This window comes from Gadus morhua, chromosome 15 (assembly GCF_902167405.1).
Source record: "Gadus morhua chromosome 15, gadMor3.0, whole genome shotgun sequence".
Lineage (NCBI taxonomy): Eukaryota > Metazoa > Chordata > Actinopteri > Gadiformes > Gadidae > Gadus > Gadus morhua.
This window is the reverse complement of record NC_044062.1, coordinates 11,528,689-11,546,497: the sequence shown is the minus strand read 5'-3', so window position 1 is coordinate 11,546,497 and position 17,809 is coordinate 11,528,689. Positions and strand designations below refer to the sequence as shown.

The 17,809-nt window shown below is 41.9% G+C and overlaps 2 protein-coding genes across 2 annotated transcripts; one reads left to right on the top strand and one right to left on the bottom strand.

Moving 5' to 3' along the window:
* Positions 1-310: 310 nt before the first annotated feature.
* hif1an (hypoxia inducible factor 1 subunit alpha inhibitor) lies at positions 311-10,400 on the top strand. The gene is made up of 8 exons (XM_030378926.1): positions 311-706; positions 2,493-2,743; positions 3,283-3,431; positions 4,226-4,371; positions 4,588-4,694; positions 5,443-5,506; positions 5,619-5,729; positions 8,382-10,400. Exons 1-8 carry the CDS (start codon positions 527-529, stop codon positions 8,436-8,438), a joined length of 1,065 nt encoding a protein of 354 aa, XP_030234786.1. The 5' UTR covers positions 311-526; the 3' UTR covers positions 8,439-10,400.
* A 53-nt stretch (positions 10,401-10,453) lies between these two features.
* cuedc2 (CUE domain containing 2) lies at positions 10,454-14,961 on the bottom strand. The gene is made up of 9 exons (XM_030378930.1): positions 14,825-14,961; positions 14,049-14,132; positions 13,542-13,685; positions 13,276-13,337; positions 12,977-13,101; positions 12,212-12,379; positions 12,041-12,105; positions 11,729-11,789; positions 10,454-11,645 (listed from the first exon to the last, which is right to left on the bottom strand). The coding sequence occupies exons 2-9, from the start codon at positions 14,120-14,122 to the stop codon at positions 11,499-11,501; spliced, it is 846 nt and encodes a 281-aa protein (XP_030234790.1). The 5' UTR covers positions 14,123-14,132; positions 14,825-14,961; the 3' UTR covers positions 10,454-11,498.
* Positions 14,962-17,809: the final 2,848 nt, after the last annotated feature.

Sequence of the window (17,809 nt, the reverse complement as noted above, 5' to 3'; positions counted from 1 at the left end):
CTGCGGCCTGTTAAATTAATATTGTATAAAAGCATACTTTAAACCACAAATGACTACTCTAAAGAAAAAGCTAATTCTCTTAAACTCCAATGAACTTTTAGGGTGTTAGCTATGCAAAGACCAACGGACAACATCTTTCCCGATGCCAAGTTGAGCCGAATGCTGAACAATGTCGCCCCCTGCGGGCCAGTCAGGAGTACTTCAGATTGTAGTCAGTCGGGGCGCTAGATGTCGCTGCCTTGAATTCAGTGCATTTTCCTCCTCAAAAATCTTCCTTGAACATTTACTTTCGTATCGTTAGTTTCAGTGCCTGTCAGTGCTGCTGTGTGTTTATGGTTTACACCTACATGGAGGAGGTCCACATACAGTAGGAACCACAGTCGGTGGAGCAATTCTTATTTTTTACATAATGTATCAGACCGATTCTACTGTGTTCCTATAACGAACTCTAAAGCAAATACATTTGCATTTTTTAAGTGATTACTAGTCATAGGATAGGGGGGTGTGAGGAAATTTGCAGACAGCCATGGCAACTGCAACGGTGGTGGAGGCTGACCCATCTACGACCGAAGGCTGTGCCGCGATGTCTGATGCCCAAAACATTGGATGGAACGAGTCTCAGCTCCGAAAGTATTCTTTTCAAACAAAGCCCATACCGAGACTCTCTCACACGGATCCCCGAGCCGAAATGCTTATAAATAACGAGGTAAATAGATGATCGGTTGCAACTTCACGCTGCTGCCTCGCCAGTGTATGATGATGTGATAGGATGAATAACAAGCACTTGAAATTGAAACCTAGTCGAAGAATGTAATGACGGTATTGTCTGAATGAGTACCACCGAACACACATTATTAACTAAGTTGGACATCCCTAGTGTGTAGTGTGTAGTGTGTGTGTGTGTGTGTGTGTGTGTGTGTGTGTGTGTGTGTGTGTGTGTGTGTGTGTGTGTGTGTGTGTGTGTGTGTGTGTGTGTGTGTGTGTGTGTGTGTGCGCGTCTGTGTATACATCCACAGGTGTATGAGTACACTGTCATTTTGAAATCATTCATACCAATTGGACCTACTTTAATGACAATATTACACTTGCAAAATGTGACACGCCACTGATGCTCAGTGTTAAACTGTAGGCAACGTTTTAAAATAAAAAGTTGCCTACAGTTGACATTGACAACAATGTATGATTTAGTGGAAGAAAGTTTGGAAGTCGTATTTAGTAGTTCCAATAACTTTAAATGCATCCCTCTCATAAATAACCGTAGGCTATCATTTATTAATATAATGTGATACAGTTGTCTAAATATTTACAGTATCAACTAAATTAATCATTGTAATAGTCCTTTGTATCATGCTTTATGACAGTGTAGCCTTCATGCCATGGGTGTGTTCTTGTCCATTTCCTCATGTGGGTTTCGTTGGGTCTATACTGCACGTAGTCGTACCGTTGCAACTAACACGTGCTTTGTGAATATATAAACTCTGTGCAAATTGTAAATGCTGCACATGCGCAAATGCTGCCCACGCAATTGTAATGCATCAAAAATGTAATCATCTTCAACCATCTGCTAAAGTTAACGAATGACCTACTCCTGTGCGCCTCTGGGACGCAAGTAAAAAAGTCCTAAAGTAGCCTATCGAAATGTTACCAAGGGCGACCGTGCCATCGCGCCCGCGGTAGTATCGCTCTTAATGTGAATGCAGTGTTTAAGCAAGTAGGTCAGTGGGACAGGCTGTTTCTATGCACTCTGCACTGTTCCATATATACCTTTTTATATCTATATATATATTGCTGCACTCAGTCTTTTTTGTTTGATTCAAAGTCTGCTCTTGCAGTCATTGCAGCAAACGTGCTTCACTGCACCGTGCCGCGCCACTAAAGCGCGTACACACACACGCACGCACGCACACACACACACACACACACACACACACACACACACACACACACACACACACACACACACACACACACGCACACACACACGCACGCACGCACGCACGCACGCACGCACGCGCACACGCACGCACACACGCGCGCGTCCCAAGTGGAGGCAGCGCGCGCACGCCTCCGGTGGCTTTGTTGCAGCTCCACCAGCAGGTCTACGTTCGTCTAGTCACGTAGTCCAGCCGCGAGCTGTCAGTGTCCAATGACTGCCAACGCGGGTGTACATTTGGGCGTTGTGTGTTTGAATGATATTCATTAAATAGCCTGTCGGATGATACGGATTGGTTTCTTTAAAAAAAACAAAAACGAATTATTATTATACGGTTTCACGCAGGCGCTTTTAAGTGTTTGAGTTGGTAGAACTTGTAGAAGCTATTTTGAATATGAAGGGTCCCATATGCGTCTGCTATAGTCTGACTCATCGAGATAAAAATACGATAAACGTTCTACAGACGTATTTAATATACTATTTGATTTGCTCTACAGCTTGGGGTTAAATGCATAAGCACATTTGCTCTATAATGTTATTTACTGAAGCCTACTTGCAGGAACCCGTGGTTCTAACGGACACAAACCTCGTCTATCCAGCACTGAAATGGGACATTCAGTACCTGCAAGAGAACATTGGGAATGGGGATTTCTCTGTTTACACGGCAGAAAACCACAAATTCCTCTACTATGACGAGAAAAAGATGGCCAACGTTGAGAATTTCATGCCGAAATCGAGACGAATGGAAATGAAGTTCCCAGAGTTTGTGGATAAAATGCATGAAACGGAGGAAGCGGAGGGGGAAGAGAGGTAAAGTCAACTGTAAATCTACAAGGGAAAATCGTTATACATGTATACTGTATTCTGCACCTTTTGTGTTATAAATGTGTTTTAACAATGAAAGGGTACGGTGACCAAATGTAAAATAAAGCAACAGAAAGTAGCACAGAACATTGACAATAAAGGTGCTGGATGCCCTAAACGCAGCACGACATGCATTTACTGTGGCCTATATTTGAATTGTGAAGGCGCGTGCCCTGATGTGAACTTTTGGCTGCTAGACCCCGCCCATTTCCTTGCGCACCAAGCAAAATTCCCAGTTAATGAATGCGTGGCCTTGAGTTGTATATAACAAACAATAACAATGATACATATATACTGGTAGTAAATAATATTCAATTGCATTTTGAGCTTCTGATAAAATGATAAAACCAAACGACCATTTACATAGAAAAGGGGTTAAAATGTAAGCATATCCATAGTGTCCATAAAAAAAGACAGGTCTATGGACTGGAGCAGTGTGTTTTCTGAATGACTTAAATGAGGAGTGTGACGACGTCCCACCCCAGGGTCTATCTGCAGCAGACCCTGAACGACACGGTGGGCCGGAAGATCGTGGTGGACTTCCTGGGGTTCAACTGGAACTGGATTAACAAGCAGCAGGCCAAGAGGAACTGGGGACAGCTGACCTCCAACCTGCTGCTCATAGGCATGGAGGGTAAGACCCTATCAACCAACCGTAGTTCTACATAGCCTAGCCCACATAGACCTTATTACTAATGTACTATTTTCTAATAATAAATCTGAACTATTTCCTAATAATAGAGTACTCCTTTATTCATGTCATGTGAAAGACATCAAAGTCGTGAGCATCAATTATCCAAAATCAAAGTCAATGGGTCAATCTTTTCTGAAACTTTTTGGCGGAAACAGAGTTGATGATGCAGGCCGCGATATCACATCACACAAAGGAAGCTGTGACCTCTTATTTTAGAAAAAGGTTGTTTAAAGCCATTAAGAAATCATAGGGTTGTCTCGGTCTCACCATAACATGTGAGACTGCAGCTGTGATTAATGGCTAGACAAATATATTTGACTTCACTTGACACAAAGTAGTCTTGAAGTGGCTATCTGTGCTCCACTCTCCATGATTTCTGAGGGATTACTTGTAGAAAGGCACGGGGTGTTTACTGTGACTGGCTGTGAGTAAAATGTATGTAGTGTCCTATGGTGATGTATGCATGTATCAGGCCAAAACCCTGTAATCAAAGGTTTAACTTCCTTATCACAATTTTCATATTGATGCAATTCGCACGTAAACACAAGCTCTTAAAAATATAGTGAATGGATACAGTGGATGTTGTGATCGGATGCTTGGTTATACTGGATGATCGTTGATGGATTGATACTAGACATAAGTGGAGCTCAGGTCTCCCTCTGTTTTTAAGCGATATCCCGTCAGAAGCTGTTAACAACTGTTAACAATTCTGCATCGCTCATCTTTCACAACAGGCAACGTGACGCCGGCACATTATGACGAGCAGCAGAACTTCTTTGCGCAGATCAAAGGCCACAAAAGATGTATCCTCTTCCACCCGGACCAGTTCGAGTGTCTGTATCCGTACCCAGTCCACCACCCCTGTGACCGGCAGAGCCAGGTAATGGATGGGGTGTCCCAAGGGTCCTGACACATGGGGGCTGGGGGGGGGGGGGGGGGGGGGGGGGACCAGTTGATACAGACCACATGGTAGAATGTTATGTTGAGGTAACTACCTGGAGAAAAACGCCCTAATACCACCTGCTTCTCCACGGTTACGTGACGACGGAAATCTACCTAACACGGCAATGTTGTTTGTTCCTTTGTGGAATTTCAGGTGGATTTTGATAACCCAGACTACGAGAGGTTTCCAAATTTCAGGAACTTGGTGGGCTATGAGACGGTGGTGGGGCCGGGAGATGTGCTGTACATCCCCATGTATTGGTAAGAACACCGCTCTGCCTGATGGGCCCTCCTGATTCTCAGCAGGGTTATGGATGCTATTTCATATGCAACAAAAACAGCCCATCAGAGCTTATTGGGATCAGATTCACAGCGATACGAGTTATAGTAGCCATTAGGCTAAGGATGCATATTATATGAGGCCGGCTAATGGTGGCTGTATTTTAGCACTTCCTGTAAGTTTAAACATTACATTCACGCTGCGTCCATTAAAATACACCTCTGCCTACCAAGTTCTACTTTCTTATTTACGCAGACATTTTCCTCACTCACTCACTCACTCACTCACTCACTCACTCACTCACTCACTCACTCACTCACTCACTCACTCACTCACTCACTCACTCACTCACTCACTCACTCACTCACTCACTCACTCACTCACTCACTCACTCACTCACATCATCTTATACATTCTTTATTTATAGGAACAAGGTTGGACATGGAACATACAAAACAAGACTGCTGGCAATTCTTGAGGATAGCTTTTGATCATTTCGACTTTCGATTTCACTGTAGAACACAATAAGAAAGAGTGTGAGGAAAATCTGTTAACCTACAGTCTTGCTGAAATGGGTAGCAGAAACTCTGTTATGCTCTGCTGCCATTTAGTCTTGCTTCGACACAAATGCAAACCCTTTATTAACAGAAAAGGACCACTGGATGAGTTTGTGCGCATTTTAAGCAGACGAGGAACAGCTGAATCAATAAAGCCTTTTTCTGTTCTCAGGTGGCATCATATCGAGTCCTTGCTGGATGGGGGAGAGACCATAACTGTCAACTTCTGGTACAAGGTCTGTAAAAAAAGATTTACCTCCAACACAAGCAACTTAGCCAACTCTAAAACAGAAAACGAAAACTCCTACACCGTCTTATACCGTGCTTTTGTGGATTTCTTTTCATTAGGGAGCGCTGACGCCCAAAAGGATAGAGTACCCGCTGCGAGCTCACCAGAAAGTCGCCATCATGAGGAACATCGAGAAGATGCTTGGAGAGGCCCTGGGAGATCCACGAGAAGTAGATACACTTGTTTCCTACTCCTACTTTTCTAGGGTTGCACACCTTATGAAATCCCTACGGTTTAGTTGGAAATCATTGGCGGGAGCTGTCAGACCACGGATGTGTCAGCGGATACATGGCAACGCCCAGGAACTGACCAATGCTTTGGTTATGGGCTGGGTGGGAGGGTTATCTGGCCCATTTGGGGCCCTATCTTGCATCCGGCGCAAATGACTTAGTCACTGGCGCATGTGTCGTTGCTAGTTTACAACTGGCGCAGAGCGCTTTTTTGCCACCTGCGCCACTCGCCGGTAAATCAGGGAATGATCTTGCGCCCCAAGGGGCGGTTCGGCGGAAGGAGGAGGCGTGTTCTGGCGCAAACGGTATTTTGCCGTCTCTGAATACCATTGCGCTACTGACCAGGAAATACCTGGTTTAAAGTCAGTGGCGCGTTGTTCAGATGCTATTTTAAGGGCGCAAGCATACATGCGCATGCGATGCATACGGATTGCTTGTGCACCTCGCGCATACACTTTGCTTCTCTCATCTACCTAGCCGCACATTCTTGGTAAATTATTTGGGAAAGAACAGCTGATGCAGCGGTAATAAGTTGTAGGCTACTTTTTAATCAATGCATCTGCAAACACCGTACAGCAAACACATATTTTCTTGACACAGACATAGTGTAGGCCTACATGCCCATAACTTTTAGGATTGATGAGTAGGCCTATTTGATCGTGAAAAACATTGTTTTACCGCGAGTGAGTGTTAAAAAGAATTAATGAATGTGGGCGCGCGTGTGTGCTCTGTTTAAACACACGCAAACTAAACACTCTCATCATCATCTCATCTTCGTCCGCTTATCGGGGGTCGGGTGGCGGGGGGAGCAGCTCAAGCAGGGGGGCCCAGACTTCCCTTTCCCGGGCCACATTGACCAGCTCTGACGAGGGGATCCCGAGGCGTTCCCAAGCCAGTGTTGAGATATAATCTCTCCACCTAGTCCTGGGTCTTCCCCGAGGTCTCCTCCCCACTGGACGTGCCTGAAACACCTCCCAAGGAAGGCGCCCAGTGGGCATCCTTACCAGATGCCCGAACCACCTCAGCTGACTCCTTTCTAAGTAAAGGAGCAGCGGCTCTAATCCGAGTTCCTCACGGATGGCTGAGCTTCTCACCCTAACCCTAAGGGAGACGCCAGCCACCCTTCTGAGAAAACTCATCTCGGCTGCTTGTACCCGCGATCTCGTCCTTTCGGTCATCACCCAACCCTCATGACCATAGGTGAGGATAGGAACGAAGATAGACCGGTAGATCGAGAGCTTTGCCTTGCGGCTCAGCTCTCTTTTCGTAACAACGGTGCGGTAAAGCGAACGCAATACCGCCCCCGCTGCTCCGATTCTCCGGCCAATCTCACGCTCCATAGTTCCCTCACTTGCGAACAAGACCCCGAGGTACTTGAACTCCTTCACTTGGGCAAACTAAACACATAACGCATAATACAATCAATGGCAATGTATATTACCGCGGGGACACATGCATATTAGGATAGCATACAATACTCATAAGAAACAATGTTTATAATGTATTGCGTATATCATTAAATAGAACCACAGTTACCGCATATCATATGTTATAGCCTATCATACGTTTTCTTTGCCGAAATTTATTTGAGGACTCAGTATTTCTGAAGTTGTGGAAGAAAACCCCTTATTCCATGTGTGAATTAGGCCACATTATTTGGCAATAAACTAAGCCATTTGCAAATTCATGTGCATCTGTCTCATCGGAGACTGCAGACGCGCTGTCAAAATATCAACTCGTCCGATTCAAATGCGCTCATGGCTCTTAAAGGGGATGGGAGCGGGCACTCTCATTGGTTTGTTGCACGTTACGCCCAAACCACACCTACGGGTAATTAGGCTGCTTCAGACCAACCCTTCATTTATCCGCCTGTAAAATAGCGATAGCGCCGTAGAACCGCCCACAAAGCTACTTGCGCTTTGCGCTTTCCCACTTGCGTTTCAGACCGTTAAAATAGGGCCCTTGGTGTTGATGAAGTCATGCTTCGTCTTTATTATTAGCTTCAACTGGAACGTCCTAGGTTACTCAATTAGAGAGCAGGAGATTCATACTTCCGAACACTTTCTAAATAAGTGCTTCTTGAGATTTCAGATGAATAACTCGACTCATAATCATTGATTCCTTTGAAGTTCATAATCCTTTCATAAGCTATTATAGGACTATAGTTATACATCATCAACATCGGTATCTGCCTATCAGAGCTCATGATTACCGGTATCGTCCGAGACACTTCACATCGGCCCTTCCCACCGCCCGGGCCTTTCAGGCACTACCTTAATAGCTCCCAGAAGTGGAGCATGACGTCGCTCAGCGTGCGTAATGTACCTTATTTTAGGTTTTCCGAGGCTCCTCTACATGTAGGCCATGTCTTGGGACTGAGCGTGGCTTCAGACCCGGCGGGATGCTGCCCCTTCCCCCCAACCTAATTACAGCGAGAATATATATCCTGAAACCTCATTTAGTGACCAAGGAAGAGATACAGCATGCTTTTTACATAGGTGGATATGTGTGTGTGTGTGTGTATATATATATATATAGTGGATATTATGATTCTTGCTTTGTAGATGTCCAAAGAACGATCTTTTCTTCTAGGTTGGACCCTTACTGAACCTGATGAGGAGGGGACGTTACGACCAGGGCTCAAGTTAGGACGACGCATTACAGAAACGCTTTTCAGACTGCTGCTGAAAATGTTTGGGGTGAAAGAGAACAATTGTGTGTGTGTGTGTGTGTGTGTGTGTGTGTGTGTGTGTGTGTGTGCGCACACGCGCACGCGTGTGTTTGAGAAAGAAGGTTTTTTTTGCACCTCTGGTGCATTCTTAACATTGAAGCTACCACTGCATGGCAATAGGACGCCTCCCTCACACCACGTTGAAACCACTGGACTTGGTCTGCCTGCCGTAGGACAACAGGACACACCCTTTGGACATTCGGGTCTGTTTTCAGAACACCAAGGCTCTGACTCAGCACGTTTTCAGTACAGGCCAGGCCTTTTGCGTGAGTCAGTATATGCTTTGAGAAAAGACCCACTCCTGACTGAAGCATGCCAAATTGGACTGAATGAATATCCTGTTTACCTCACCACTAACACTTCAAGGTGAAGGTCGGATGCTGGGTGGTCTGATTGATAGTAGTGTTGATTGATGATTGAAGTGTTTTGTTTTGAGGCACCTTTTTATTTGAACGCGTTTGACCACGATTGGTTTGTAGCTGATTTGGAGTTCATTAGGTGAGATGGAAATTTTTGAGGTTTGTTCCACATGTCTTTAATCGCAATGTATTCCTTAAGCTGAGGGTGTTTGAACTGCACTTCTAATATGTACATTCGCAAGGTGTGTGTGTTTGTGTGTGTGTATGTAAAAGTGGCAGTCCTTTTCATGATTTTGTGAATACTAATTTATTTGACAATGACTGCTTGAAAGACATCTTCTCTGTATGTAGGGCTTCCAATTATCTTTTTATTTTGTAAATAATTATTTTTTGGAGTGCTAGGCCAAGGAAAAAAACTTGACTATTGATTTTCAGTGGTTGGCTTGTTTATGCCTTTTTGGTTTATATTTCTAAGAGCGTTCATTGACTCATTGTGTTAACTTTCATTTTAGTTTGCTTTTGGTACACAGAATTGAATCTGTTGAATTGCAAATTCAGCCCCATTCTTCAAAATTTAAATAGAGCTAATATTGAGTTGACCACCTATTTGGAATGGTGGGGGTGAGTCCTCGGTGAAGCCATCGCCCATATATTCCCCATAGCCTCTCGCTTCTTTTGACATAGTGATCCAGTTTTCTTATCTCTTTAAAGGGTTCTGGCGGAGTCTGAGAACGTTGATTGGTCTGCGTATCAACATCAGTAAAGAGCTTTAGATTTTATTTTAGAATAGTTATTACAAAAACTTGAAACAAGTTATATCAAGATATTGGTTGACAGATATTTGATATTTGTCTTTGCCAATGATGTTCAGCTCTAGTCACAAAGTAATTACTTGAGATATTTTGTTTAGTAGATGTCCAACATAGACTAAACAGGTACAGAAGTAAGTTGCATATATATATAATGTATATGGAGCATGACTACCAACAAAGCTAAAAAGTTGTTTCAAACTATTGACTGCTTCGTTCTTCGTGGTTTTGAATGCGGTAGCATTGATTCCCAGAATGCCAGATTTGTCAATACATAGGCTCGCAACATTTGAGAATACAAATTAATCAAAACTCTCAAAAAAAACGTATTTACAGTTTTGATAGTAACCATGAGTGTCCTTATGCGTCCTAGATACATTTAGAGCTCTCTAAAATAAAAGGACTGAAACGTGTATGGTAGGAGATCATTTACATATGTGCCAAACTGATTGTACTGACTATTTAGAAAGCTGTTCCTCTATGTTACCCTGGTTGCACTTCGTTTTCAAGGCAGGTTTACTAGACCAATATTTAACTTACTGAGTCTACTTTACAAAATAAATCAAGTTGTCAAATGAAGAAAAAAGGAAATAAGCTTTATCGTTATCAAAGTGAGGAAAGTACCTCAATATACTCTTGTGGATGGACGGAACTACTGTTTTGGAATATTGTGTTTACCTTGTTCCTCAATAAACTTCCTCAATACCAAGCACCAAAGCTACTGATGTTAATTTCTGATAGGACTCTGATGAAAAGCAACACAAATTATGATCTCCAAAATCTAGCTTTTATTTCTTATAAATAACAGTAAATTGTAAAACACCTTTAGGGTTTCAATGATTGATAGCTTCGTTCACGATGACACAATATTACTAAATACTTTGTCAGACCGGACATATTAATAGCAAAATTGCAATACTTTGTTTGTATACATATAGGTCAACTCAGAACTTCAGGCATCTATTTTTATACCACCACATTAACACTATAAATGATTGACAAGTATACTGTTGTACATTAACAGTATAATTCATAAACGTAAGGACAAATTCATTGACATGATCCTATGTTACTGTAACAACTAAAAGGAGTTCAATTGTCACAGAAAATATCAAGAAATTCCCTAATAAAATCCAAAATGTTGCAGAAAGACCGGTCACGATGAATCTAAGTTAGCAAATCTAGACCTTAATATAAAAATAAAGATGTTTTCGATTGAACATCACTATTTTATTATAGTACTAAAATGGCAAATGCTTGTCCTTAGCTTTACTACGAATTCAATGATTGAAACATAAAAGGGAATAAGCAATTTCATTGAGATCTATCCAAGTTGTCACCACATATTGAAACTTATTTTGATATAAAGATATTTCTACACATATGAATTCATTGTTTACCATAATTTCATGTTAAAAGAACAATTCCGATGGAACCAAACAACCTTAAGTTAGTGCAGTGTCAGACCGGCGTAGATGGCAAAAAGAGAATCAGTTGTGAGTGTTTAAAACGCAACGCCACTGTTTCCAAAAGCAAAAGGCGCAACCAAAAAACACCACACAAAACAGTTACACAACTACGGCCTGTGAATAGTGTTACCATTATAAAACTAAAACAAAATAACTGAGATGAACCAAGGCAGTGTATGGCAATGTAAAAAAACCCAGATTATAAAACCAGACACAAAAGCATATTCCTTTACTTTGGGAATTACCTAGCCAGTTCAGGCGCTAGCCAATAAAACACCATTGAGAAAAACAACAACATGTAAACAACGTGGATAGCTGCTCTCTGAAGGCATGGCTAGTCATCAATGGAACCTGTATTTGCGCGCGGGTTTTATGCTGACGTACGTCTTCTTCATGTCATCCGTCTCTTCTTTCTTCACCATCTGATACCGCTCCCCCTTTGTCGTCACCACCTGGTTGCCATGGTAGCGCACCAACTTCTTTGGGGCCTGCAGAGGAGATGGTCATGTGAGGCGTGGTACAGTGAATGAGCTGGATGATTTGTAGTGTAAAAGGAAGGTGCAGGACTTGCATCTTTTGGAGCGACCGGCCGGTGTGTGGTCTTGTCCTCCTCTCGGTCTACCAGCATGTACCTGGAAACACAAACCTGGATTAGCCTTATGTAAAGTAAACCTAGACTCAAGCACCTAACTCATTACCAACGTTGTGGGGACAGCGTGAGGCACTTGTTTTTGTTATTTTGGTCAGAGAATTCAAGCAAAGAAATATAATAAGATTACAGATCTGAAACCAATGTGTTCAAAGTCTATTGTTTTGAACACGGAGGAGATCGGCAGGGAATTTACATAACTTGGCGACACAAACACACTTAAACTCAACTCACTTTTCCAGAATGGTCTCCTTCAGCTTCTGGTCCGCCCCGGCGGAGCCATTCTTCCCCTGGTTTATCTAGAGGTTGAAAAGATCGACCAGGTTAATGACACGCATGTCGCGGCGGAGCCATCAAACCGTCGTGGTGGCCGTTGGCCCTGCGGTGGCGGCGGCCGGAGCTCACATTGAGCGGGGAGGAGCTCAGCTTGACGTCTCCCTCGATGATGAGCCGCACGGCCTCCTCCATGTCCCCCCTGGCGATGGACAGGGCGCTGCGGGCCTCCGACAGGCCACACTTGGGGAACATCTCCAGAAGGTGCTGCTCCTCGGCCTCCCAACCCGACATTGGACTCTGTCAGGGGAAATAATAATTAGTAGAAATACAGTGGACGGCTAATCTATTTTGACGGTAAAAGGTGTTTGGGGTCTAAACGTGTAACTTTGCAAACAGCATTTTATTTTAAAGGCATGTCTGATCAGATTAGTTCAAGACATTCAATTTGAGTGTTGGACAGTGATGTAAATATAGCCAAAACCAAACATGTACATAAGAGTAAAAGCAGGTTATATCGTATTTATTTAAACTTCTTTTACTTGCATTTTAAATGCATCTTTTGACCCAAGCCAACTTTTGATACTTTCTTAGTTCCGTCTTTGTCTAGGAGCATGATAATCAACGGTGGGGCTGAAGAACCAAGTCCTCTGAAGACTCTGACGCAGACAGGCTGCTCAGATTGAGCTTCACTTGCCACACACACACCTTGGAATTGAACTATAAGCTTCCCAAAGGCATGACCCTCTTTCGATTGCAAACATTAAAATCAACCGTAAATTTCAGTAAAAGTGATAAAATGGCATACATTATGTTGGAGTTCATATAAGACACATCAAAAAAAAAATGTTTTCACTTCCCCTTTAAAATGTGGGTATAACGGAGATTAACTTTTACTTTGGCAGTGGCGCCCTCTGTCGGTGTTTCAGGGCACTCCGTCCCCCGTCCCGGTGGAGCTTCCTCAGCCAAGGCATTGGGTAACGAAGGCACGTCATGCGTCGTCGCTGGAGCACTATTATTTTCTGTGGTTAATAAGATACCAGACATATATATTATTAAGCATCAGTTCATAACAAACATTCGGCTATGACCTTTATATTTTTCTATGAATAAATGTCCTTGTTTAAGCAACAAGCTTGGAAAAACGATGCGGATACCAATTCCACTAATACCGTTATAAAAGATACAGCACATACCTGTGCTCCGAGCATCTGCTAATTTTGAGGCCAAAATAAACATCATTTCGCAGACTTTGACGCTGTCAAGGGAAAAACAATGGTGAAAGTATGAGCAATATTTAAAGAACAGGAATAATAAATATAATGTCTAGTATGATCTATCTATCCAATATACAAAGATCCTTAAGCCTCAGGTGCAGTTTTTGTCATACCGGCCAGTCTCTGCTAGTTACCAGGTCATACTATGTGACTATAGTCAAAAATATCCAGAAGTGTATCTTTACCTGTCGATCTCAGCAAACCCAGGTATGTAAGCTTCAAGCATTTCAGTGAAGACTTCAATGTCGAAGTTCTCTTCCACACTCTCCTGGGAGCCGAGGTCCTCCAACACTCCGGTTATGTAGGAGAGGAGAAACTCGTCCAATGAGCTAAAAATAAATGAAAGTAGCTACTCATCAAGGTTAAAGTAACAATATTGGTAGTTTATATGCTAAAGAGTTTTCATAATGTGTTCCTCACAAAAACGGTTCAAAAAATGAAATATTAAAAAGCCGCCTGCTGCGATTCTACAATCATGGGATAATGTGGGGTTCAGACAGTTTATATATAATGGGGTAGAATTTTAGTGGTTAGGATGGTTGACTGAAAGTTCTCGGTCTAGCTCAAGGAATCCTTGAGCAAGAAGCCTGTCTACCCCACTTGCTCATGAATGAAACGCATCTCAAAGTAATCACTGCATGTTCAATTAAACAGCCACTAAAATACTAAATATTAATTAATTTAGTTCTCACCTGAGATCTGCATCGGGGATGAACGTCTGGATGAACTCGTGGAGAGCATCATGGATAATTTTATGGAGGTCCATGTCTCCTTAGCTAGAAGTACGAGAAGATTATTCAAAACAAGTTGCTACATAAACTCTCCGTCTCAGACATCCGGAGTGATAGGAAAGGCGCACATTCCCACGATTAGCCATGCATCAGCTTTCAGTTGAAGAACAAATATAGAAACGCCAGCGGGCATGTTGCATGTTACAAAACCAGAGGGGTTTGGTAATATCGTGCTAGACCCCACAGTACAACGATTCACGTAACGGATCGACGAAAAGGGACATATGGAGTTATTAAAGGTTATGGTTCATAACAGTAACGTTAGATGTCACAACGCAGACTGGCTTGTTGTGTCATTAAACATGTCAAGGCAAGATCAAGCGACCACGACAAGATTGGCCATTATTTAGTTTAACGTTATGAGCTTACAGGCTAACTTGTTAGCAGCAGGCTCAGAAGCCCCCCTCTCCCAGCGTTTGGGCAATTTGTCTGGTGAACTGCTTCGCCTATTTAAAATGTATTTGTTTATCTAGCTGAACAGGATAGTGATCAATACAAGCACGACCGCTGTCTGATCTGCGTCAAGACGAAGAGAGAGAGAGAGAGAGAGAGAGAGAGAGAGAGAGAGAGAGAGAGACGCTGCAGCGACGCTGGTGCACGACATGCTACACAAGATGCCTTTTCTTATTTTGCGTTCATTTCTCCCTCTTATCGGCTGTAACATATTGGACACTTACTGTGGATAAAATGCAAGGGTCATTAAGCATAGGTTTTCCCGATGTGTTTTTATGTTGGCAGCGTTCAACAGCGACGTTCAGCGTTGAGCCGTTTCTTCCGCCCGGGTGGTTCAAAACATTCATACGTCACTTCTGGTCCTTGTAAACACACGCTCGTGCATCAATATACTGAGATGCACCTCACGCGTAGTCAGCGTCCCCACAGCCACCGTAATGCTCCCATACTGTCTGAAACTTTAAAAAAAAAAAAATCCTGCCTGTAAACCTACACAGAAGTGGGTGAGTAGCGAAATCCCACATGTGTAGACAGATTCATGCATAGTTGATCGGCTCGGTGTTATCTGAGGCAACATCGGTGAGGTCATAAGATCCCAGCAGGTCTAATTTACCGCCAGACCGTGTTGGTATTATATCAGATATGTATACATATGAATGATTCATTCCTGCCCAATTGTTTCCTGACATTATCTGTCGCCCGCCGCGGTAGTTCATCTGGTTTCTGACTGAAATATGGTCCAAGCCGCTGATAAAAGAGGCTTTGTAAACTTGGCTGAACTCTGTTTCAACTCTGAAGTCACGCTCTTTCACGAGGGTGGGGGCGGGTTCACGTGCAGCAGACTCCTGCTGTTGCATTTAATATGTTTCCATAAAGGTAACCAATGCATTGTAGGTCTACCTGACTGACACTTTGATGTAGGGTCATTTTTGTCTAGTTTTAGCTGGGTTTGTTTGAACTATGTTTAATGCGAATGGCATCAGCAGCTTCTAGGTTGAACCGTACACAGGTTTTCGTGTAACGTCATATTGGTGCTTACGTTTCTACACACGTGAAATATCACAGGTACCACTTTTCTTTTTCACACAAATTTACAAATCTCATATCGCACCCTGTAGAAATATAATCAAATGAATATATAATATTAGGTTTAACGATTTAGTGTCATTTCTAAAATGTCCCTTTTTATTTTTACTACAAATATGGTGAACGCTAGATGGCGGCATTGAGTCATTGTTGGCCAAGTCTTGTGGTCTTCCCAGGGGGTGGTCATAGAGATTAGCTGCACGCTCCTAGGAACAACACGATGTTTGCTTATGAGTAGATCCAAATGGTATTCAAAATATTTAGCCAATGTATGATGTTATTGTTAAGACCTACTATTTGAGATGCATATAATGTACCCAAATACAGCATAACCAACCGTAATCAGGCAAGCAACAAAGTCGTGGGACATTCTCACAAATTGAAGTAGCACAAACACAGATAGATATTGAACCTAATTTGTATGCCGACGATATGGAACATGAGTGTGATATTTTGTGTGACTGCGTTGTATTTCAATAGATGATTTTAAGTTTTCAAGTTCATCCTACTCTGTTTTAAGTGCATCTGATTTATGAACAATGTGCCAGGTAGAGAGGTAGAGAAAATAAAATATATATTTAAAAACATATAATTAAACTCCTAAAATTAACTGAATAAACGGTTCAAAAAATTAATGTGTGTGTGTGTGTGTGTGTGTGTGTGTGTGTGTGTGTGTGTGTGTGTGTGTGTGTGTGTGTGTGTGTGTGTGTGTGTGTGTGTGTGTGTGAATAATAATACAGTATACCTTAATAAATGGATGGGTTTTGTCCAAAGCATTTAACATCCTTGCTCTACCAATTTACCTTCACAGAACCGGCATGCTCAAAGACCCACAAGAGAACTTTCTCCAACAGAACACATTTTGTAAAAAAGAGAGGACAAAATGACCCACCTCCCCACTATAATGAAATTTGTGAGGCAGAAGAAAAATATATAAGATGTTGAAATGCTCATGGTATTAAAGAACACATCCATTCCTAATATAATATGTTGTAGGAGCATGGTCATATTCAACAGCATTTAGGGTTACTGTGTATTCATTTCTGGCATGTGCATATATTCTATAAATCATATTATACAAATAACAACACATGTTTGGTTGTTTAAACTTTCTTATGAAAAAACTGTGCTAATATGATGAAACAAGGATAAAAAATGAAATTGATTGCATTTTTATGCTTCAAAGCATTCAAACAATTGAAAGCAATTAATCATACTTATGATAAAAAAAATCCCATTATAGAAAGCAGAGTGTGATAATTATAAACATTAGACTCAATATTAGGCGTTTTACATGTATACGCTTTATTCAAACAAGGGATTTCCAAATAAGGCATTTGTCTATTAAGGGGTAGAATTGGTTTCTAGTTTTAATGTATGTCCTTTTAAGAACGATAGAAGCACTTTCCTTTGGATAAATAAAATAAAAATGGTCAAAAGGCTATATTAACATAAAGGGGAGAGAGAGGAATGGTTACCTTTAATCTCATATAAAGTCAACTATATCATCAAGGTGGTCCTGCCACAATGTCCACTAAGGATGGATAATATGGTCATTGTACTGACGGCGCAGATTTCTGTTTTTTACAGAGACAAAAGGATGGAGGGGGTGGGAATAAAATAGATAAATGTTCCTTTTCTCATCAGTCATGAAATAATGCGTGAATAGGCTACTGCCAAATTGGTTTCCTCTTTACCCAACTTTAGACACTAATATTCAAAACTGTCTGTTGGAACAGTTGTGTAATTGTTCTATGAATGTTCAATGTGCAGTTCAGGCAGAGTGACTTCGTATTTAGACTCTCATTATATTCTCTTAATGAATGTGTAGTACTGCATCCACAAAAGAAAGGAAAATAATTATGAGATATATTCAATTGAATTACCTGTGCAGCAAAGACGGAAACGGCGTATAATTTGGTCTTTATGCGCAGAAGACATTTCGTTTATTCCAAACAAAAAATTAATACTTCGCACATTCGTCAAAAAAAAATCACAAAAGATACAATAATTAAATGAAATCATGCACAGTAAAGTTGAATTAGTGCGAATTTTCTAATTTGCAATCATAAGTTAGCTTTGATCAAGTGTCAGACTTTAAGGTAACCACCTCCCATCGCCAC